This window comes from Perognathus longimembris, chromosome 13 (genome assembly GCF_023159225.1).
Source record: "Perognathus longimembris pacificus isolate PPM17 chromosome 13, ASM2315922v1, whole genome shotgun sequence".
NCBI lineage: Eukaryota > Metazoa > Chordata > Mammalia > Rodentia > Heteromyidae > Perognathus > Perognathus longimembris.
The window spans coordinates 21,213,712-21,236,254 of NC_063173.1; the positions used below are offsets into that span (position 1 = coordinate 21,213,712).

General features: G+C 46.2%; 1 protein-coding gene across 1 annotated transcript in view; it reads left to right on the plus strand.

Moving 5' to 3' along the window:
• Positions 1-22,543, plus strand: part of Spon1 (spondin 1) — a 265,529-nt gene that overhangs the window by 240,564 nt on the left and 2,422 nt on the right. Inside the window, exons 7-15 of the mRNA XM_048361093.1 lie at positions 3,107-3,171; positions 13,492-13,693; positions 14,643-14,783; positions 15,156-15,231; positions 16,777-16,959; positions 18,464-18,634; positions 18,715-18,882; positions 19,426-19,590; positions 21,279-21,542. Coding sequence (XP_048217050.1) covers positions 3,107-3,171; positions 13,492-13,693; positions 14,643-14,783; positions 15,156-15,231; positions 16,777-16,959; positions 18,464-18,634; positions 18,715-18,882; positions 19,426-19,590; positions 21,279-21,542 — 1,435 coding nt within the window. The remainder of the gene's footprint in view (positions 1-3,106; positions 3,172-13,491; positions 13,694-14,642; positions 14,784-15,155; positions 15,232-16,776; positions 16,960-18,463; positions 18,635-18,714; positions 18,883-19,425; positions 19,591-21,278; positions 21,543-22,543) is intronic.

The window sequence follows — 22,543 nt, forward strand, 5'->3', positions numbered from 1 at the left end:
TAATAGCCATGAATAAGCAAAACCTTTTCCAATGCTATAGACCTTAAGGTTACAGCAGAAAATTTTGATGGTTGAAAAAAAATTAGGATTTTCATGCTTGTTTGTTTTGAGAGGTCTCTCATTATATAACCCAGACTGACCATGAACTCAAGCTTCTTCTGCCACGGGCCTCCTTAGTGTTGGGATTACAAGTATGTGCCAGCATGGTTGGCAAATATATATTTAAATGTATTTATCATTTATGTAATACTGGAGTTTGAACTCAGGGCCTTGCTCTATGCAGGGCCTCTAGCACTTGAGCCATTCTCCCAGTTCCTGTTTACATTGCTTTTGTTTGTTTTATTTTTATTGTAAGGATGATGTATAGAGGGGTTAAAGTGACATAAGTAATTAGTACATTTCCTTTTTTTTATTAATTAACTTTTGTTGACAAGGTGTTGTGCAAAAGGGGTATAGTTACATAATAAGGCAGTGAGTACATTTCTTCTGATATCTTACACCCTCAATTTTCTTTCCCTTCCCTAGATCAGGTAGGCATATATACAATACTCAGTGTATACAATACTCAGTGTACCAAAATCATATATAGTAACCACGTAGTATACTCCGAAGGAAATTCACCTAGAACTTTAAATGTAACATCAACAATAGAGTCCTCCTGTGTCCTTCTCTTGGAGTTGTTTTTGCTTCTCCTTGTCTTATATGATCATGTGTACATAGCTGTTGAGCTATTGTGATCCACTGATAGGTTTATTCTAGACCTTTTTATCTTTAGTAGTTGTTTCGTTTTAGTTACATAATATAGGGTCGCTGACCCAAACCTGTGGAAATAACATTTGACAAGAAGTTTTTTGTTTCGCAGATTTCTTGTCCAATGTTGTTACCCCTTCCCTCACTGTCTCCCACTTTCCCCTCAACATTGGTGTTATAATGGATGAGGTTTTGCCATAGGCCTGGGCTGGGCTGGGCTGGGCTGTAATCCAATGTGTGTTTCTCTTTGTCGCTGAGATGATAACCTTCCCACAGAGCCTCGCCATTGGCTGAGATGAAGTCTGGCAAACTTGATGTCTGAACTGGCCTCCAACATCAGTCCCCCAATCACTGCCTCCCACCTCACCTGGCTAAATATTTTACTTTTGTAGGAAATCTTCCATAATATTCCTTTGTTATCTCAGTAAATAACACAAAAAGGAACAGATGATAAGCAGGAACAGATACTGTATAACCCCTAAATCAGACAAAGTATAGCAAGAAGCTGTAATTCTCACATAGATGGACCAACCATCCTGAGAGCTTCTGTAAATCTAAAAATACAGATGGATTTCATCACTGTAAATAAACACTAATAGAGGGCCCAAACTATTGTTGTTGACTTATATACTGCACAAGTAAAATCAATATGTCATTAGCTGGGACCTGGAAACCGAGATTTAATTGTAAAGCAAGGTGAATCTGTAGGACCAGCTATCTCGGGAGCTACCTCAAAAAACTACACCCACATTGATTATTTTAGTGAAAAATTTCTCCAAGGGCAAAAGAAATGTCATCTTAGTTTTATGTCTTGACCTAGCTTGCAATAATTTGAAGATCTCCAGCACTTAAAAAATTCAAAAAAGGAAAGCTATTTCCTGATATTTATATCATATATAAATATCGTATATATATCACATGCATATTATAATATAGTCTATGGTATGTACTAATGGCAAACCTCCCATGATATATGATCGTAAAGGTAATATTAAAATCATGGTGCAGAACAAAGCATTCAGTTGATGTTATTTTTGAAAGGGAAGCTTTGTATAGGATTCTGGGGCTAAAGAGTTCTATGTGGACCTGGACGCTGTGGAGATACTGAGCTGGAAATTCAGGAGAGAGAGAACTCCTGTCTAACACATGATTCCATGGTAAACAGCTTTTCCACAAATACATTAAGAGGAATTCATTGTAAACAAATATTTCTTGAAAAAATCTAACCACTCAAGTGGGGCTAGGAAGTGTTTTTCCGGCAGTCCTGTGAATGCTAGGGGTAGTCTGTCTGCAAAGATTCCTTCCTTCTACCAAACACCTCGGGTCTCTTTCCTTCCAGTTTTCTCAGGGCTCTGGAGATTTGGGGACAGGTTACCTAGCTAAGGAGAAGTTCACCAATGCGTCCAAGTACATTCTAGGCACCGAATACCACACAGCTCTGAGGACCGGGGCATAGCTATGAACCAGCCAAGAAAGTCTGTGCCCCCTGGAACGCCGGGGTCTGTTTCACTGACGTCTCTCTCTTCCTCACCAGCTGGCCATGTTCTGGAGTTTGCTATGCATCGTGGACGAGGATGTCAGAGCTCTGCCGGGCACAGGAGACCCATAGACCAGTGGACTCCATTGGAGTAGCGCACTACCAGAGCGCAATCTGGAGCCTATGGGCCTTAAGCCTTGCAAAGATCATGACACCTGAGACTCCGGGTTTAATTAAAAGTAAAACCCACCACACCACAAGTAAATCAAAGCAAGATCAACAAAGTTCGAGGTTTATCCCCATGTTGACCACTTACGCTTTCCTTCAAAATGCTAATTATCAATTCTGATAATAATAATAATAATAAAAACACTTGAGTCCACCCCAGCATGCTTTCATGGTGCTGTTTACATACGGCCTGAACATAACGAAGTAGATGGGCATAAGAGGAGCAAGTATGCTGAGCCTCATCTTTATTCTCCTCCTTGTCCAGTCAATTGGGTCTCCACAGCAGGAGTCCCCGGGTGACAATCCTTGCGTTTCCACTGCTGGCAGCTTTGTAGCATCTCCTGACCCCGCTGGCCTGGACACAGCCCAGGGCTTCGCCTTTCAGGCTGGACAACATGTGGAAGTCTGACCAGCCATGATGAAGTCCAGCTCTGGTTCCGGGGAAAGGCTGGGCAGAGCGGGAGAGAGGCAAAGGCGTGGCTTGTGGGCCCCTTGGTGTCTGGGGTCCCTCAGGCACTATACTCAGTGCCACCTCTGGGTGTGTCACTGAGGGTCTGGGACACTAAGGGTAAACACTGTCACCATGCTAAGTCCATCTTGTTCCCAAGAGCCCAGCTCTCTTCACTGAATGTCGATGGTTCTCTTTTGCAGAGTGATGAGGTCCTCACTGTCATCAAAGCCAAAGCCCAATGGCCAGCCTGGCAGCCTCTCAATGTGTAAGTAGCACAGCCCTTGACCCTGCCCTAACCTTACGATGGAAGCTACTTACCTAATGGCCACAACATAGCAGCTATATCATTAAAGTCAGTAATGCCTCTCAGGTGAACAGGTGAGGTGTTGCCCAAGTCAGGGTTTTCATTTGGTTGGTGTGTGTGTCTGTGTGTGTGTTTTCATTTTTGGTTCTGGGGATTGAACCTGGGACGTTGCATGTGCTAGGCAAGCACTTTGCCACTGAGCTCCATCCTAGCTTTTGTGTGTGTGTGTGTGTGTGTGTGTGTGTGTGTGTGTGTGTGTGTTGTTTGGGGGTGGGGGGGGAGTTGCCGGTCCTGAACTTGAACTCAGGGCCTAGGCACTGTCCCTGAGATTCTTTTGCTCAAAACTAGTGCTGTACCACAGCGCAACTTCTGCCCATGTGTTTTATACATGTTTCTGGCCTCTCAAAATATAGGCTGATTCCTCCAGTGGTCCTCCCCACTGAGGACCCAATTCAAACATGATGGTTGATCATTACATATTTATTCATGCCCTTGGCTACAACAGACTGAATGCACATTTATCCTCAGTGCACATAGGTGTATTCACTGTAAGCAAAATTGAGCCATAGAAAGCCAAACAGACTGTGGGTCTGTTCTCAGTCCCTGTGTCTTCCCTGAACATCCCTGGAGTCTTCAGTGACTAGGGGTATGTTGATGGCGCTAAACCTCTCCAGTGGATGGTATATGTATGCATGTGTGCATGGCTACATGGGTGGATGGACAGATACATAGAAAAGTAGCTACAGTGATAACATCCATCCGTTTCTTGGACACCTGTCCATGAAGGGCCCATATGGATATCAACTCAGCATGTCCAAAATGGAACCCCTCGCCTTCACCTTTGGAAAACCAGTGGTTCTCTTCTATGTGGGGAAACATCAGAAGTACAGTAAGTTAGGAGGCCTTGTTGATTCTACCTTCTAACTATTTCACAAAACGGCCCAGCCTTCCCTGGCCATTCTCCCACCATTAAACATGACCACTGTCATCTTTCCGTGACTGGCCTACTTTGACTGTTTCTTCTTCTCTAGTCTCCCTCATTTCAATTTCTCCTCCACACTATTACCAAAGGAATCTTTTAGGAATCTAAATCTGTTGCATCCTTCTTCGAACCCTTTCCTGGCCTTTAGCCTCCAGGATCAAGACCAGACTCCATGCAGCTTGACTGGCCATGGAGTGTAACACACATAGCCACCACTCTTGTGGGTGGATTCCCTGCTCTGTACCGCTCTGGCCACCCTGAATTCTGTGTGGTTTCTTAATTAACCTTTGATTTCCACTCATCCTTTAAGGCCTGGAAATGCCCATCAGGAAATGGTATATGAAGAATGGCTTAACTAGTTCCTCCACAGGGTAGCCTGTGTCCAATAGCAATGGCACCGATGTGGACAGCGCCAGCATATGAACTCCTGCTCTGTCAGCGAAAAAAATCAAACCCAGAATGTTAGGAACAAAAAAAGGGAGGCTCCCCTGGATGGGGCAGGAAGAGATGAAGCCCAGACGTACCTACATCACTAGAAGCAGGGAAGACTGTGGCCACACATCTGGTACCCAACTGCTTAACTACTGAGCAAACTAAGGGCTCATCCCTCATCCGATGCCAGCCCTAGACCCACAGTCCCTCCCCTTTTGACCACCCACCCAGCGTGTTGAGAGATAATAAAGAGAATTCCACCCCTCTGGGTCTGCCCTTTGCATTAATCCAGATGGCACCATAGACACTGGATATTGAAAATATAATATCATCATGGATGCCCTGTATGCTCTAGGTAGGTAAGTGTTAGGATGAGCAGTTCTAGAAGCCCCGTGAAAGGGCACAGCACAGGGGGCTGGGGATATGGCCTAGTGGCAAGAGTGCTTGCCTTGTATACATGAGGCCCTGGGTTCAATTCCCCAGCACCACATATACAGAAAACGGCCAGAAGTGGCGCTCTGGCTCAAGTGGCAGAGTGCTAGCCTTGAGCAAAAAGAAGCCAGGGACAGTGCTCAGGCCCTGAGTCCAAGGCCCAGGACTGGCAAAATAAATAAATAAATAAAAAAGAAAGGGCACAGCACAGCCTGGGGGTGGAGAGAGTTAGCTAAGGAAGCACATGTGTAGGCACATGGCTGTGTCTAGGAGGATATTCCTTGCCCTGGAGAGCTGAGCAGAGGTGGCCTAGGTGGCTGCTTAGAGGCCTTTTAACCTTCTGGGATGGCAATCCTTGCTCTGGATCCTTCACACAAACCTGGAACTGCACCAGTACAGCAGAAAACCTTCCCAGCCAGGAAATACCTTTCTCCAGGAGACAGGGCTTGCTGCCCCAAGCTCTTTCCTATGAGGTAGGCTTGCCCCTCATCGTCATCTTTCCCGAAAGCACCCTGTGAGCTCACAAAATCTCTTTGTGTAACAGACATTATTCAGCAGTTAGATCTCCCTGAATCCTGTCTGCTCGTGTCCCTCATCAGCTCGCCCCGCGTCCTGGCCCCCAGACCTACGGATTTAAATCCCTCACCTTTGCACCTCTAGGAAGGAAGGAATGTCAGGGGCAGCTGGACCAAAAGTTGTGGGTTCCAGTTTTCACACTACTAAGGAATCTTTATACCTAGAAGAGTGTGTGTTCAGAAAAATGTAAATGGAAAAGCCAGATCCACTCAGTAAGGAGAGACAAAAGAAGGGATCAAGAGAAGAGATTGAAACCATTTTTACTTAAAACATCTATTATGTACCCAAGGACCATAGGAGGCACTCACATTTGTCATCCCACATGATCCTTAAATAGCCCCATGTGGTAACCCCATTTTACAGATGATGAAACTGAGACAGTATGACAGCTCCAATTCTAGGTGAACGGGAATCCCACCATATCTAGTTAAGCAACTTTAATGCCTTTACTCTTTTCGATGACAAGATCCTTCTGGTTATGTAAGGATTTCGCTGCACATCTCTGAACGAACCTCAGGACAAGCGTTCTATTATGATACAGAATTGAGAGTCATTGAGGAATGGGAGACAACCAATGCCGAGGCATAGACAGACAAGACAGCTGAGAACAGTCAAGGGCTTTAGAGTCCTACAGGGCTCTCCCATTTCATGGGGAAGAGGACTGTGCCTGCAAAGGAAGCAATACGGAACAGCAAAGAGATCCAGAAGGAGCCTGGTACCCGAAGATGAGGATTCCCAATGCTAAGACAGCCGGGAACAGTACAGCTGAACAATCAAGCAAGACTGCAAATGCTCTTCAGATTTTTTGACATAAGGATCATAAGGATTTAGGATTCACCTTCTGAGAATCTATTCTGTAGTGAAATGGAAAACTTTGTACAGTAGATGCAATGTGCACAGAGAATGAGTTTATGGAGTCAGCAAGTATAAACAACTCTCCAGTGAAATTTGCTATGAAGCAGGAAGGCCCAGATGGCCGTTTATATGGGAATGATAATTAACAATTTGTCTTCTTGAAATGTATGTGTGTCTTCCAGTACTAGGGCTTGAACTCAGGGCCTAGACACTGTCACTTGGCTTTTTTGCTCAAGGCTAGCATTGTAGCACTGAAGCCATGGCTCCCCTTCCAGCTTTTTGGTGGCTAACTGGAGATAAGAGTCCCATAGACTTTGCTGCTTTGGCTGGTTTTGAACCCAAATCTTCAAATCTCAGCCTCCTGAGTAGCTAGGATTGTAGGCATGAGCCACCAGCTTGTTTCTCTGAATAACTGAATTACTTGGAGACACCTTCCCACACTTCACCTACCCCCTAAACTTTCTGAGACCCAGTGAAGAGAATTAATTGAGGGCCAACACTCAGACCTTCCCAATATGCAAACCTCTCTACTTGTTGCTACCAGCTTGTTAAAGAGAAAGGAATTTTCCTTTGATTTTTCCCATACCCTCTGCGCCCCTCTCCTCTTCCAAATCTCATTAGGAAGTCAAATTAAGAAGACTACACGCAGCCAAGTTTTGTTTTTCAGAAACAGTCCTGCCCCTCCTCCTAGCACCCACTGATTGAGGTTAATGGGATTCCAGGCCCCCTCGGCCCATTGGAAAGCCAGGGTGACCTACTTTGCGAGGTCCTGCCTGTGGAAGCTGACTTGGTTTTCAATGATCTCCATCTTTATCCCCAGCACTACTTCTCAAAGGACAGCCTTGAATGAGCGAAATTAGTTGCCGACTTGTTTAGCTCAATAAATCAAGCTGCAGCTCCAACAGCCCAGCGTGCAGGTAAAGACAGGGAAGACAAATTCTAAGCAAAACCCACATCCTTCACCAGTTCCTCTAGCACCTAAGTGGAAAATGCCCAGGTTTCCTGCAAATCAATTCTGAGTTTCTGTCACCCAGGTCCTCCGGTGTGGTCTAACTGCTAAGAATTGCTGCAACTTTTAAAGATAATCATTCTAGCTTATAATGAACCCCGAAAAGAATCGTAGACCACCCTTAAATTATTCCCTAGCCAGTCTACTTAATGTGATAGATGAATGGTTGTGTTTGGGAGAACAGTGGTGTAGAGACATGGTCATCTTCTCTAGAACTCCACAGCCACAGCTCAGAAGACCAGAGGCATCTTTTTGTTTAAATTGGAGCTGGAAGTTCTTGTCCCTACCTCCCCCAGCACTTGCCTAGGTACATAGATACTCAGGACCATGAAAGAAGACAGATCTTGAACTGGAAGAGCAGGTGGCTCGAGCGTCCTGCTGGACCTAGAACTAGACACATCCTGATTCAAGTTTTCCAACATTACAGGAACCTCACCCAAACCTTTCTCCAACCAGAACTTAAGGTCAGTGAATGGCTTGGGCGCCCCCTTGTGGCTGAATTGAGTTTCTGCGCCTTCAAAAAATGGATTATTTGGAGAAAAAGAGAAACAGAAAGCAACCTATGAATGGTTTAGGAAAAACCCACCAGAGTCTCCCTCGTGTGGATCTTTTAATTTAAACAGAAAGAATAAATCTCCAGAACGAGCTCAGAAAATCCTTTCTTATTGTTTTTCTTTTGTGTTTTGAGTTTTGCCTGGAAGTTGCACGAGATGCCAGTCACAAGCATTTTCCCCACAATAAAATCTTGGGATATGTATGGGGCTGGGGATATAGCCTAGTGGCAAGAGTGCCTGCCTCGGATACACGAGGCCCTAGGTTCGATTCCCCAGCACCACATATACAGAAAACGGCCAGAAGCGGCGCTGTGGCTCAAGTGGCAGAGTGCTAGCTAGCCTTGAGCAGGAAGAAGCCAGGGACAGTGCTCAGGCCCTGAGTCCAAGGCCCAGGACTGGCCAAAAAAAAAAAAAAAAAAAAAAAAAAAAAAAAATCTTGGGATATGTATGATGTCCTCACTTTTCAGATTTAGTAACTGCCAAGAAAAGTGAGGTAAAAGCACATGTCACACAGGTATTAAATGTCTGAACCAAGACTCAAGTCAGGCTCTGTCTCAGTATCTCACATTCTCCCCTGTGGCTGTCCGCTGCCTCACTGGGTATAAAAGGAAACATTTCTACGTGTCCTCATTTATATTTGCATTTTTCTGGTATGAATTGCCTGTTTATTAAGTATTGAGATTGTGGTCTTTTGCTTAAGGTTTTGGGATGCCTGTATAGATACTCTAGTTACACTTGAACGAGGTATTTTTGCTAACAGCTTTTCTACAGTGTAGATGTATGTTGAGCTCCCTTGACCTAAGTGCTTGGGACTAAAGTGCTGTGGTTTGCATCTTTGGTGTGAAGGCCTGGTTGCCAGCCTGTGGCCCTGTGACAGGTGGTAGGACCTTCAGGAGTTGGGGGGGCCTTCCTGGAATGTTAGGCCCTCAATAGGTGTGCTCCTGGGGGATATTAGGAGTCTAGCCTCTTTTGTTCTGTTTCTTGGATTCCATGAGGTGAGCCTCTTCCCCTGCCATGATTCTCTGTGCTAACACAGGCCCAACACAACAGGTCCAAGAAGCCAGGACTAAAACCTTGAACCCTGAAAGTTATTTATCATAGCTATTTTGTCAGTGATAGAACACTGACACAAGAGGTTTGGGGGATTTCAGAATTTGTTTTTGGCTTGCTTGTTGGTTGTGGAGCGTGAACTCAGGGCCTGGGCTCTGTCCCTGGGCTTCTTTGTGCTCAAGGCTAGCTTTTCACTACTTGAGCCACAGCGCCACTTCTGGCCTTTTCTATAGATGTGGTGCTGAGGAATCGAACCCAGAGCTTCATGTATAGGAGGCAAGCACTCTTGCCACTAGGCCATATTCCCAGCCCCTATTTCTGAGTATTTTTAAATGCGTAAGATATCTTGGTGATGGGAACCAAGTCTCCACATGAAAATGTTATGCTTCATATATACTTCATATGGGTCAGCAAGGAATTTTATTCAAGGTCTTTTGTGTGCTGGTACTGTGGTTTGAAAACAAGGCCTTAATCTTTTACTTGAAGTTCTCGCTCACAGCTGGTGCTCTACTATTGAGGCACCTCCAGTCTAGCATTTTGCTTTGGAAATTGAGTGTCATAGACTTTTCTGCCGAGGCTGGTTTTGCACCTCAGTCCTCTGGGCCTCCTCAGGAGCAAGGATTATAACTGTGAGCCCCCAGGGGCTCCTTTGCCCCCTGGAAACCTTTACTACGCTCTGGAGGTCACCTCTCTGGGGTTACACACTTGGCTATAACAGATTTGGTCCAAATGCATTTGCTGAGAATGGCTTCTACAAGCCTTGTTCTCAGATGGGCATGTCATCATCTAGACAAAGGTCAGTGATTTGTTGAGGTGGAATTGGGTTGGTTTCTAAAGTTCCTCAGTACAGCTGGGTTTTTTTGTTGTTTTTGTTTTTGCCAGTCCTGGGGCTTGAACTCAGGGCCTAAGCACTGTCCCTGGCTTCTTTTTGCTCAAGACTAGCACTCTACCACTTGAGCCACAGCACCATTTCTGGCTTTTTCTGTTTACATGGTGCTGAGGAATCGAACCCAGGGCTTCATGCATGCTAGGCAAGCACTCTACCACTAAATCACATTTCCAGCCCCAGTAGAGCTGATTTTGTCTCCTTAGGTTGTCTCTGTGAAATAGTATCACCCATGGGGTATAGGATATGAGTGACTAACCTCACCCCAAATCAGAACTCACAGAGAAAAAGGCAATGGATGGTGCCATTGTTCTCTATGGCAACGGAAGAGACCTACTTCAAAGGGAGGGCTTTTCCAGGGGCTAGGCAAGCTGAGAAATCAAACCAGCCCCACTGGGATCACACACACACACACACACACTCTCTCTCTCTCTCTCTCTCTCTCTCTCTCTCTCTCTCTCTCTCTCTCTCTCTCATGTTCTTGCCTGACAGGTAAGATAGGCCTGGCCTATGTTCCTTGAGTCTCTCCATGAGCAGTGCCACAGTTCCCAGACTGCAATCCTTCTAGAATTGGGCCTTTAAAGAAGCTGCTGAACACTGGCCTACATTCCAAAAAAGTGCACACTTGGGAAAAGGAAAGGAAATCTCCCAACCCAGCTGGATGGCTAAATGAATAACAGACTGTCCGTGTGGCAGTTCAGCCGTTTGTAAGGTCTTCCTTAAAAGCGTCCTATTTACCCTGGTGTAGGTGTTGTTAGGTGGGGACAATGAGACTCATACACAATGAAACAGTGCTCAGGATCTGCAACTAGAAAAGAGCGTGTCATCACAATTCCATCTGTCAGCCCACTGGGCACCAGGGACTGGGGTGCAGCTTTGACACCCAAGTCCTGGCCCTCTAGGAGCGCCCAGCCTAGCAAGGTAGACAAGAGAGTAGTTATCATCACTGGCTGCAGAAATCTGCAGTGTGTGACAGACCAACGGCTCTTGCCAGCAAGTCAGAAAGGGAACGCATGAGCTGAGACTTGAAGGATGAGGAGAGAAGTGATTATTGGTGCACTTGAAGTACATAATATCACTTGCATGGCTATCTGTTCCCCCCACCCCCGCCCCCACCCCCCATGCCCCTAAACTTGGTAAGTCGCAGGGGGTTGCCAAAGTTGCTGGACCAAGGGCCAAATTTTCCATAGCACTGCTCTTCACTGCCTTCCCAGCTGGACCCAGGAAACTTCTAGAGAAACTGCTAGTCGTCACCCTCCTAAGGCTCTTGTGGACCTGCTGGTGTCAAAGCCAGGCTCCTCCGATGCTCAGGCTGCACTGAGGTGGACTCATGAAAGCCTCGTCCCCACCCCCTTCCGCATGGCCACTCAACCCTACAATGCTGCTCTCAGTAACAGCAGCGCTAGCTGAGTGCCCTGTAGCCAAAGTGCTTGGGACACAAGTGGCTCCAATTTCCCACTTCTCTGGATTCTGTAGTATTTGCATATACATAATACGATATCTTGGGAATTAAGCCTGAGGCTAAGCATGAGACGCCGTTGTTTCATATGAATGTAACAGCCTGTCAGTGATTTTGGACACTATTTTTAAGTTTGGTGCATAAGTGTCATGGTGTGGGATTTTTTTTCACTTTGGGCATCAAAACGTTTTGGATTTTGGAGCATTTCAGATTTTGGATTTTCATATTAGGATTGTGCAGCCTCTAATAGTAAAAATAATACAGATGATGCCAGACATTGGGTTGGGTGCAGAATGGAAGCTACCTGATTTAAAATAGGCTGTCATCCTTTGCAGTAGACCTCCAGGACCCCTATTTTAGAGATTTGGGACCCAGATACAGAAAGGTTGAGTAATTTGTCAAGGATGCACAGCTAGAGGAGGTACCAGGACTCACTGCACAGGGTTCCGCCTCTTCTGCCGGCTGTTTGGTCCCCTCTCCCCACCACGTGGTTCCACGAGGCCGGCACCGTTAGGACGACAGAAGCAGCTGGTCCAGAGAGAAGGCACCGGCGTTTCCAAACAGCTGAGCGGAGCAGCTGCCAGCTGGGCTGAACAGTCCAGTTGATCCACAGCCCAGGGTTCCCCACAATTAGCAGCCTGGAGGATAGAGTCCCGCTGAGCTGCCTTGAAGCCTCAGCCCCTATGATTTGTGGCTCCAACTTCATTCATCTCTACCCTCTCATTGCTGCTACACAGAACATGTTCCTTCTACCCACTGGATTGTCGTGGCATAACACGGGCTGGCCACCAAGACTGTGCTCAGTGAATAGCACTCTTCTTTCCCAGCCCCTTTGGTGGACCACCATGGTGCATCTGATGCAGCCCACCACTCCTGAGCCCTCCTCTCAGCACAAGGAGATGGCAGGCGAGGAGCAGCCTTTGTGGCTGTGGCCTTGGGAAGTCATTTCCGGCAGCTGGAGCTGGTGAACCAGCTGTGAGTCAGTGAGTTCGCCCTCATCCCAGGCAGGGCCTTGCCACAGGCGGCCTCGTGGGGTGGGGTAGAGGCAAGAGGAGATCTCCCTCCCAGGCAGGATGGAAGGCTCATGAGTCAAAGGGGGGGGGGGCGCAAGAGAAGTTGACGGGAAGAGCACTGACCTTGAACTAATATGTGCTTGAGTTATGGTTAACTTTGTGTCGTAAGCATGGCCCTCCTGAGAACTAGTCTCCTCGCCCTCCTATGTATTTTAATCAACTGTGACCATTGTAAAGATTAAATGGGAATGTGTGAGGACTTGGCACATTGTTAAGCATTTTTAATGTCAAGTTCATCTCACATTCAACACAGCTGGATGCACACAGAACACATAGAGTTTGTTCATTCACTTTCAAAACCGTTTGCACAGCCAGACACCAGTGGCTCACTCCTGCAATCGATGCTAGCTAGCTACTCGGGAGGACAAGATCAATGAGACTTTAAAGCCAGCCTGGGCAGAAAAGCGCTCAAAATTCCATTTCAAAAAAAAAAAAAAAAACTCAAGACAGCAAGAAGCTAGGCTGGAGGTGTGGCCTCGGTGGTAGAGCATCAGCTAAGCAAACAAGCTGAGTGAGAGCGTGAGGCCCCACAACCACTAGTACAATATGTCTTATGTAAGTATATGTGTATGTGTATATATATTTACATATAAACGTATTTTGTGTGTATTCTGAGTACTATGTGCCAGGCACTCACTATTCTAGGCACTGGAAATAAAGCCATGCATGAAGTACACAAAAAAAATCTGCTTTGCAGAGTTTACACTCCAGCAAGAGACAATGCTCAGTAAACAGCGAAACAAATAAAACCAATAATGTTGACACATTAAAGAAGAATAGAGTGGCACAGGGCTCTCTTCATGTTTGTCCCACAGAAGAGAGAAGAGTGAAGAGAGGAGGGAGACGAGTGTAAACCAGCAATGGCCAAGAAATCTGCCTCGTCTCGGCCCCTGTCATCCTCCATGCAGGGCTGGGCAGATGGCTCTCAAGTCTCTTCTAGTTCTAGTTGAAGACCTCTGTGTTTGCTTTCCAGGAGAGCAGCGCCCTCTGCTGAATTTTCAGTGGACAGGACACGCCACCTAATGTCCTTCTTGACCATGATGGGCCCCAGTCCCGACTGGAACGTGGGTTTATCTGCAGAGGATCTGTGCACCAAGGAGTGTGGCTGGGTCCAGAAGGTAGTGCAAGACCTGATTCCCTGGGATGCCGGCACCGACAGCGGCGTGTCCTACGAGGTAGGTGTGTGCCTGTGGTGGTATTGACAAGCTTCCTGAGCACTTGTGGCCCAGCCCTATTCTGGGTGTCCTGGACAAATGGCTCATCTGACTCAACACTATCCTAAAAGAACTTAGTCCAGTAGTGATGACAAGCATGGTCTCATCACCACACACAATGACTCTGGCTCTAGGAAGTGTCACACAGTGATGAGGAGACAGGGACAAGAATCTGCTAAAGACAGATTGACAGATAAGCAAGAGGACAGTGTGCTGAAGGCCCAGAGACAAAGACAGACAGAAGCTGGGGGAGGGGCGGAGGGGAGCGGGGTTGTAAGACTGGGGCATAAGTTTATTCTGTCCGAAATGGTATGTTTTTTGGTATGCTGGTAGTTAGCATACCAAACCCAAAATCAAAACTTGAAGTCATCAGAACGCCTGTGGAAGAACAGTCTAGAACAGGCATCAATACACCATGGTTTTCAACTTATACCCTCAAGGCTCTTAGTTTTCAAAGCCAGCTAACTCGCCCAAGTCCCTATTATCTGGGGCTGCCTTTCCACTACACTGGCTGAGCTGAGTAGTTGTGATGGGCCCAACTGACTCACAGACTAAGGTGCGTACCATCTGACTTATTATAGAGAAGTTTGCTGCCTGTGCTGCAGGAAGAGCCGTGGATTTGGGCCACACCAGCTCTGCTGACCTCTCTGAAACTCGCCTTCTACATCTGAGTACATATGAAAGTCAAAATGCCTAGAGCTATAAATTTCCAAGCTCAGCACATGGCATGAGTTCTACATAGCTACGCTTGTTAAATTGCCATCCTTAAATTGCCATCTGAGTGAGGCTTTGGGATCAATCTCCAGCACTACAAAAACCAAAAGCCTATCAGTTTGTTCTGATCCATATAACAAATTATTGTTTTTACACTTTACTTCCCACTCTCTACATTTTTTTGTGTTTTCTACAGTCACCAAACAAACCTACAATTCCCCAGGAGAAAATCCGGCCCCTGACCAGTCTGGACCATCCTCAGAGTCCTTTCTACGATCCAGAGGGCGGGTCCATCACTCAAGTAGCCAGAGTTGTCATCGAGAGAATTGCTCGGAAGGTACTAGGTTCAAGTCTACCCAGGGGACCAAGAATCCTTTTTGCTTTAAAATCATGGGGTCCCTTAGACCTTGGGATTTGGAAGTCCTGACTCTCCTAGGGTTTTTAGTATGTAAATTATTTCCTGAGATGTAAATGAGCAAAAGGAACTCAGTAGTGAGGCCCACTGCTGAAAAACTGATTTGATCCAGGCAGCTAGATTTCATCATGAGTTCCAGTTGACCATTCATGTCTGCCATGATCAGGATCCCTGCATAGATAACCTTGATTTCTTGCATTTCTCTTTCAGTCAGGTTGCAAATGTTGGCCCAGACTCCCTGCACATTCCCTTCTCTCTTCCGTGTGAGCCCTCCAAGTAAAATTCCTTTTACAGGGGGAACAATGCAATATTGTGCCTGATAATGTCGATGATATTGTCGCTGACCTGGCTCCAGAAGAGAAAGATGAAGGTATGTTTTTCTTTGTTGCAGGTGGCAATATAAATTGACATGATCTTTTGGAAAAGCAAAATATGTGTTAAGAATCATGTAGTCACAGCCTTTGATGTGATAGAGCATGTGCTTAATTTGCCCCAGGCCTTGGGTTCAATCTCCAGCATCCTCCCCAAAAAAGAAAATAAAACACAAGGCCAAGCCTAGCCACCAAGCATCAAGTGACAGATGCTCGACATGACATCAATAGGACTGATGGTAAAGATAATAGAATACACATTTTAGCAGTATCAGTCCTTGAAATTCCTATAAAAGTGGAACTCGATACATGGATCAAAGAGTCATGTGCCTATCTAGCAAGTGCAAGGCCCTGAGTTCAAACCCTCATGTCACCAAAAAATGAACAGGACAATAGCATTCTATAGGCTTATTCTGTCCATTTGTTTTTTTTTTTTTTTTTTTTAAATTAATATCAGTTTTATTAATTCAGTCTTTACCTTTATTCTTTTTTTTTTTTTTTTTTTTTTTTTTTTTTTTTTTTGGCCAGTCCTGGGCCTTGGACTCAGGGCCTGAGCACTGTCCCTGGCTTCTTCCCGCTCAAGGCTAGCACTCTGCCACTTGAGCCACAGCGCCGCTTCTGGCCGTTTTCTGTATATGTGGTGCTGGGGAATCGAACCTAGGGCCTCGTGTATCCGAGGCAGGCACTCTTGCCACTAGGCTATATGCCCAGCCCCTGTCCATTTGTTTTAATGTTCATGTTGGCACATGAGGCAGGCACAGATGTGTCCACTTCCTGTGCAGGGACAGAGGTCCAGATCTATGGTCTTAAGGAGAGGCAGAGCCACATTTTGAACCAAAGTTCTTTTGTGGAATCAAAGCTGGACTCTCATACGCCCATTACTTAATGTGAGATGCTAACCTTCCTGCCTCACTTTCCTCAGCAAGTTGTGAGGACGAAGGGGGTAACACAGGTAAGCTTCTTAAAATGATGCTAGCTCAGGAAACACCTACTGCCCTCGCTGTTACCATGACAACTGTGCCTGAGGCCACTGGGCCTCATGCTTCCTCAATCGTCTAGGAATATCCTACACACAGAAACTTATCTGCCAAGGGGAGGGATGGTAACTAGTGATGAAAAGATACTTGTATGTTAAGAAGGGAGAGGAAGAGACTGCTCCCATTGTTTATGAGAAGGATGTTGAAGTAGAACTTTGTGTGTGTGAGCTAGTAATAAAGTCTCGAGTTCTTGCTCAGCTTTATTGCCTCAAGGCTGGTACTCACCACTTCAAACACACCTGAACTTCCAGCCTTTTGCTGGGTAATTGGAGGTAAGATCACTTTTCTGTCCAGGCTGGCTTTGAACCATGATCCTCAGATCTCAGCCTAAAACAGAGTATCTTGAAGGAGGGGGACTGCTGCTGCCATGCTTGGAACACCCAGGCTCACAAAGGCCAGCCTAGCAGCAAGGCCTCCCTTGTCCCTACATGACAGTGTGTGGGGAACAGGGCCGCTGTGACTCCTGCAGCATTCCAAGATAATAAACATGTCTAACATTCTTTGCAGATGACACCCCTGAAACCTGCATCTACTCCAACTGGTCCCCATGGTCTGCCTGTAGCTCCTCCACCTGCGACAAAGGCAAGAGGATGAGGCAGCGCATGCTGAAGGCACAGCTGGACCTCAGTGTCCCTTGTCCCGACACCCAGGACTTCCAGCCGTGCATGGGCCCTGGTTGCAGTGATGAAGGTAAGAGAGCAGCTGATAGCTCTGGGAGAAAGAGGCGCCGTCTTTCCCACAGACAGGCCACGCCCCTGGAGGGGTCAACTCCATCCTAGTTGTTTCAACTGTTAAAGCCTCTTCTTACAATATCATGAGGCATCTGAAAGTGCATAGCCAACAAATGTAAGTCTTATAGCACATTACGAGTAACAAGTAGCCAGCTTCTGGGCCTTAACTCCAGTCCCTTAAGCAGCTCATGAGCAGACTGGCAAAGATTATGCCTAGGGCTGGGAATATGGCCTAGTGGCAAGAGTGCTTGCCTCCTACACATGAAGCTCTCGCTTCGATTCCCCAGCACCACATATATGGAAAATGGCCAGAAGGGGCGCTGTACACACAGCTCAGGTGGCAGAGTGCTAGCCTTGAGCAAGAAGAAGCCAGGGACAGTGCTCAGGCCCTGAGTCCAAGGCCCAGGACTGGCCAAAAAAAAAAAAAGATTATGTCTAAATCTTTTTGCCCTGAAATTGTCATTCATGGCTCCTCATTAGTATTCCACCTTAGCCTGAGTTAGATGAAGTGAGGTGTAGACTAGACTGGTGCCCTGCAGGAAGAAAACCATTTCCAAATGGAAAATAACTGAAGAAGGCATTGTTTATTGCTCATCTTGCCAAAATGGAGCACTTTGGAGGGACTAAATGCTTCTATACACACATGTACATGTGTATCCATGTGCATATGTATATGCCCCATGAACAGGCTGGTGGGGAGTGAGTGGCTGAGCAATGCTGAGGGCTTATTTCTTTGGCACTGGCAAACTAAAGGCCGGAGTGAGGTTGAGATCTTTTCTCAGAAGACACAGTGCTCACTAATTCCCTGGCCTTCTCTTATTTTTTAAAGCCTGGAATCACTATCAAGTTTATTTTGCTTCACCAGAAAGTTAGACCCCAGGCCCACCACACACTGTCCTTCAGAATGACATTATGCATTTTTCTAGACTAGGGAACCTGCAGCTTTAGACGGCAACTCAAACATGAACTTCTGCCATGCCTTTGAGTTACAGGAACTTCCAGCAGTGTCCAAAAGAACTTTCTGCACTGGTGGAGATGTTTCTTATTGCTACTCTCAATGATAGCCACTGTGCAGACAAGGCTAAGAACTTAAAACACTAGGGACTGTGTTGAATGTTTTATTTACTGGTCTTAGATACAATTTAGACCGTTTGACTGGATGTTTTATCTTCAAGTATATGCAGGCCAGACTAGAGTGAGTGTGTGTGTGTGTGTGTGTGTGTGTGTGTAAAAACTCTCATCTTTTTAAACATGTTTTCTTGAGATGAAAAATAATGCCACATGCATCTGGAAAAGCACTTCCTCCTAGAGAACAGTGCCAAGGATTTAGACTTGTATGTTTGAGTCCATCAGCTATCTATGTCCCCTGAGTGCTAGCTGATTCCTGTGGTGGGAGGGTCCCTTGACATGGCCAGTGGGTACCCGTTCCACCCACCGCTCAGCATCTGCTGGGTGCCTTGCAGATGGCTCCACTTGCACCATGTCCGAGTGGATCACGTGGTCACCCTGCAGCATCTCCTGTGGCATGGGCATGCGCTCCCGGGAGAGGTATGTGAAGCAGTTCCCAGAGGACGGCTCCGTATGCACGCTGCCCACCGAGGAGACAGAGAAGTGCACGGTCAATGAGGAGTGCTGTGAGTTGGGGGACCAGGCAGGGGCTGGGGGGAAGGTCCCAAAGCCATCAGTGTGACTGTGAACTCCCGGCACTGCCTAGCGCCCAGCAGCTGTCTGATGACGGAGTGGGGAGAGTGGGACGAGTGCAGCGCCACCTGTGGGATGGGCATGAAGAAGCGGCACCGCATGGTCAAGATGAACCCGGCTGATGGTTCCATGTGCAAGGCGGAGACGTCCCAGGCGGAGAAGTGCATGATGCCCGAGTGCCGTGAGTGGGCGTGGGGGTAGGCTTTGGCAGGACCCTAGGCCTGGTTAAAAACATTTTAAAAACAACAACTCTACAACACCCTGTACCCCTGACCCACCACAGGGTCAGAGGCTAAACGCTATGGGAAAGCACAGCCCACTGTCCTTCAAGAGCTGGCAGGAATAAAGTGCACAAGTACACAAAAAAATACACATTCTAAGGATTTCAGTACCGAAAAATCACAAAATACAGCGCCGAACATATCCTTTATTTCATGACTTGGGGGAAGGGAGTTCATCTAAACAAGGCCCTACTCAAATTGTTGCAACGAGACCCTTTGTGCTGAGATTACTGACCTCAACTGAGGTGGGGCCATGACCAGCAGCTAGGCCAAAGGAGATGAAGTGACAAGAAAAGTAGCCACTCCTTGTTCCTAAGAACTCAGTCTTAATTGAACCCACGGGCCAGAGCAGGGGACAAACTATCAGAACAGGGCCATTGTGGGGCCAAGATCTAAGAGAGCAAAGGAGCTCTTCTCAGTGGCACATCTGGCTCTTGCCCTAGACACCATCCCATGCTTGTTGTCTCCCTGGTCGGAGTGGAGCGACTGCAGTGTGAGCTGTGGGAAGGGTATGCGGACCCGGCAGCGGATGCTCAAATCTCTGGCAGAACTGGGAGACTGTAATGAGGAACTGGAGCAGGTGGAGAAGTGCATGCTGCCTGAGTGTCGTAAGTCCTGCGTCCTCTCCGTGTCCCCACTACCCCAGTGCGTGGCCATACTGCTAGAAAGAAAGAATATGGGGCTTGGGTCTCTAGTTCGATGTAGTTATTTAAACTCTTCAATCTCATTACTAAGTGCAAATACACAAACTGCAAGTGGCTGTCAACTTTACATGACAGATATACATGATACACGCCGCCCAGAACCACCACCCTTCGTCCTTTACATCCAAATCCCGTTATGGGTTTGTCTGAGCTTTTAAATTCCCTTTCTCCTTCCTGAGGCCATTTTATTTTTACTTTTGACCAGAAACTGGACATTAAGTCAATGGCTCTTGCACTCTAGTAAGAAGACAGCAAGGAAATAGCCAAGTTTGATGATGTGAGACTGTTTTTCGGGTCAGTCTTCCAAGAGACCTAGCTGCTCTTTAGCTTGGGAAAGGGCAGGCATGCCTACTTGCTTGCTAGGATTCGTTTTCTAGCTTCCTCCAGAGCATGCCTGCGATCTTTCCGTCTCCCTCCCCTTGTTAGTAGTCAAGCTGGCTGCCTGGTTTATATCCTAGCTCTGTCCCTGCTGGGCTGTAGATCACTTACACCAGCTTCTCCATTTCCTCGTCCATAAAATAGGAGACTCTTTCTACATTTGTCTGATAAAACCTAGTAACTGGCACCAAGCTTGAACACTACCTGGCAGCTCCTGAGCTATTTTAGACTTAGCCAGGTGTATAGTTAACTCAGATACAGATTAGGGCTCCAGAGCCACCAATGGCATCAGTTACCAATTCATACAAAAGTCTTTATGTCTACAGGACTTAATGAAAGACTATCTACGGGGCACTTTCTGGGCTGAGAACAGTAGTTCCTTTAATCATTACAAGTTAATGAGAAAAATACTATTATCCTTATTTTGCTGACAAGAAAACAGCCTAAGTTCCCTGAGGGGGAAAAGGGCTTAAAACTATTAAAATGACTTCCTAGGTCAGCCCAGCCTCTGGCTTTACAAATGGTGGAGAGTTTGGAATCACTTGCCTCCTAAGACACATCCCAAGAATCAGATCAATGTATTATTCCCCCTCACATTTGTGAGGTACTGCTGGCTTAGTGAGAATTTGTGCAATCTAGTGCCAGGATAAACTATAAACCACTCATCTCCTTTTCTATTGAATTTCCTATTTCTGACTTTTGTGATTCTCACAAAGACTGCCACATATCAGACATACCTATCAGACACAGGATGACAGAAAACAAAATGTTCTGACAGTCTGAGAAGCCCAGAACCCTTGATATTAGTTAATATGCCTGCTTATTAACTTTTCTCTAAAGGTCAGACAGCACAAGGCCTGGTAGATTTGCTATGAAAATCTCAGGTCCACAGACTATGGGAGGCTGGTCTCTGCCACTTGAAGCTGAGTTGACAATATTCTAAGAGCCCATAGAGAAGCTCTGAACATGCCTCAAGGCCTTTCAATATCTTCTTCAGTGGAGAAGTGGTAAATTAAGAGAAAGAATTCAGGTCAAGACCTGGCACCAGTTCTGGCACTGCTGTTTACTATATGGCCTCGATGCTACCATTCTGCCTCTTAAGACTTTCTTATCAAAATGCCCTCTATATGTTATAGCAGATAGTTGTTCAAAGTAAAAGACAATTATTGTGTTCTAGATCTGAGATACACTCACACTCATCTGTGTCTTGTCAGCCATTGACTGTGAACTCACCGAGTGGTCCCAGTGGTCAGAATGTAACAAGTCATGTGGGAAAGGCCACATGATTCGAACCCGGATGATCCAGATGGAACCTCAGTTTGGAGGGGCACCCTGTCCAGAGACTGTGCAGCGAAAGAAGTGCCGCATCCGGAAATGCCTCAGAAATCCATCCATCCAGAAGCTACGCTGGAGGGAGGCCCGAGAGAGCCGGCGGAGTGAGCAGCTGAGGGAGGAGCCCGATGGGGAGCAGTTCCCAGGTAAGGCTGCCCGGCGACCTACACTAGTCTCAACAAAAGGAGTAGGGAAGAAACTGCATATCCTGGATATGGTCATCAGACCACAGTTTGATCCTTCACATACAAGAATTTTAAGAAAGCATAATTTATAAGGAAGATAATGGGAGGAGGGTCTTTATCAAAGAAACGCTAAGAGAACATAATTACCTGCCAAACGTAAAAAATTTCAAGCAAGAAGCCTTTAGGAATTGTATTAATTCCTTTCCTTATTTTACATCTATAAAACCAGAAGTCTGCTCTAGCCTTGCTCAAAACCAGTTATGACTTTCTAGCCCCATTCACTCTTTGCAAAATGGGAAAGGTTATAAATGACATGGATAGGTCAGAAAGCATTTAGAGAATGTTACTGAGGACCTCTTAAGTCACCCATTTTAAGGTGTGGCTCAGAAAAGACATGGCAGATACAGCTTCAGGGTTAACACAAAGTTTAGCAAAAGTATCTGCCTTGAGCTTCACTTCTTCAGACATGGATCCAAACTGGCAAATTAGTGATCACTGCACCAATAAAACAACAGAGCAAGTGCAAAGGGACCTGAGGAATAAGTGTCTTACACAGCCTACAGTTCAGGAAGTGCTAGAGGAGGTAAAATTAATCAGGGTCTTGGAGACCTGTAGTTTTCCAATGAGTGAAGTATAACCTAGCTAGCAGAAACACCAAATAGTGTATGTCCAAGCAGATGAGATGCAGATGGAGCACAGACAAGGGGAGGAGAGGAAAGACCAAACTATAAAGTCCACAGGGGGCTGCTAAGGATCTGGAGCTCGATTCTGTGAAAGTCTTAGGTCAATAGACCTATGTTGTCTTCTTCAAAGAAGAAGACAAAATCAGAGGCTAGTTTTAAGTTTTGTTTATTGTCTGAAAGGTTCTGGACCTACTAAAAAAATTAAAGTAAAACCCCTACCTACCTAAAGCTACACTGCTAAGTAAGCTGGTCTAAGCCAAGAGTGCAATGGCATAGGCA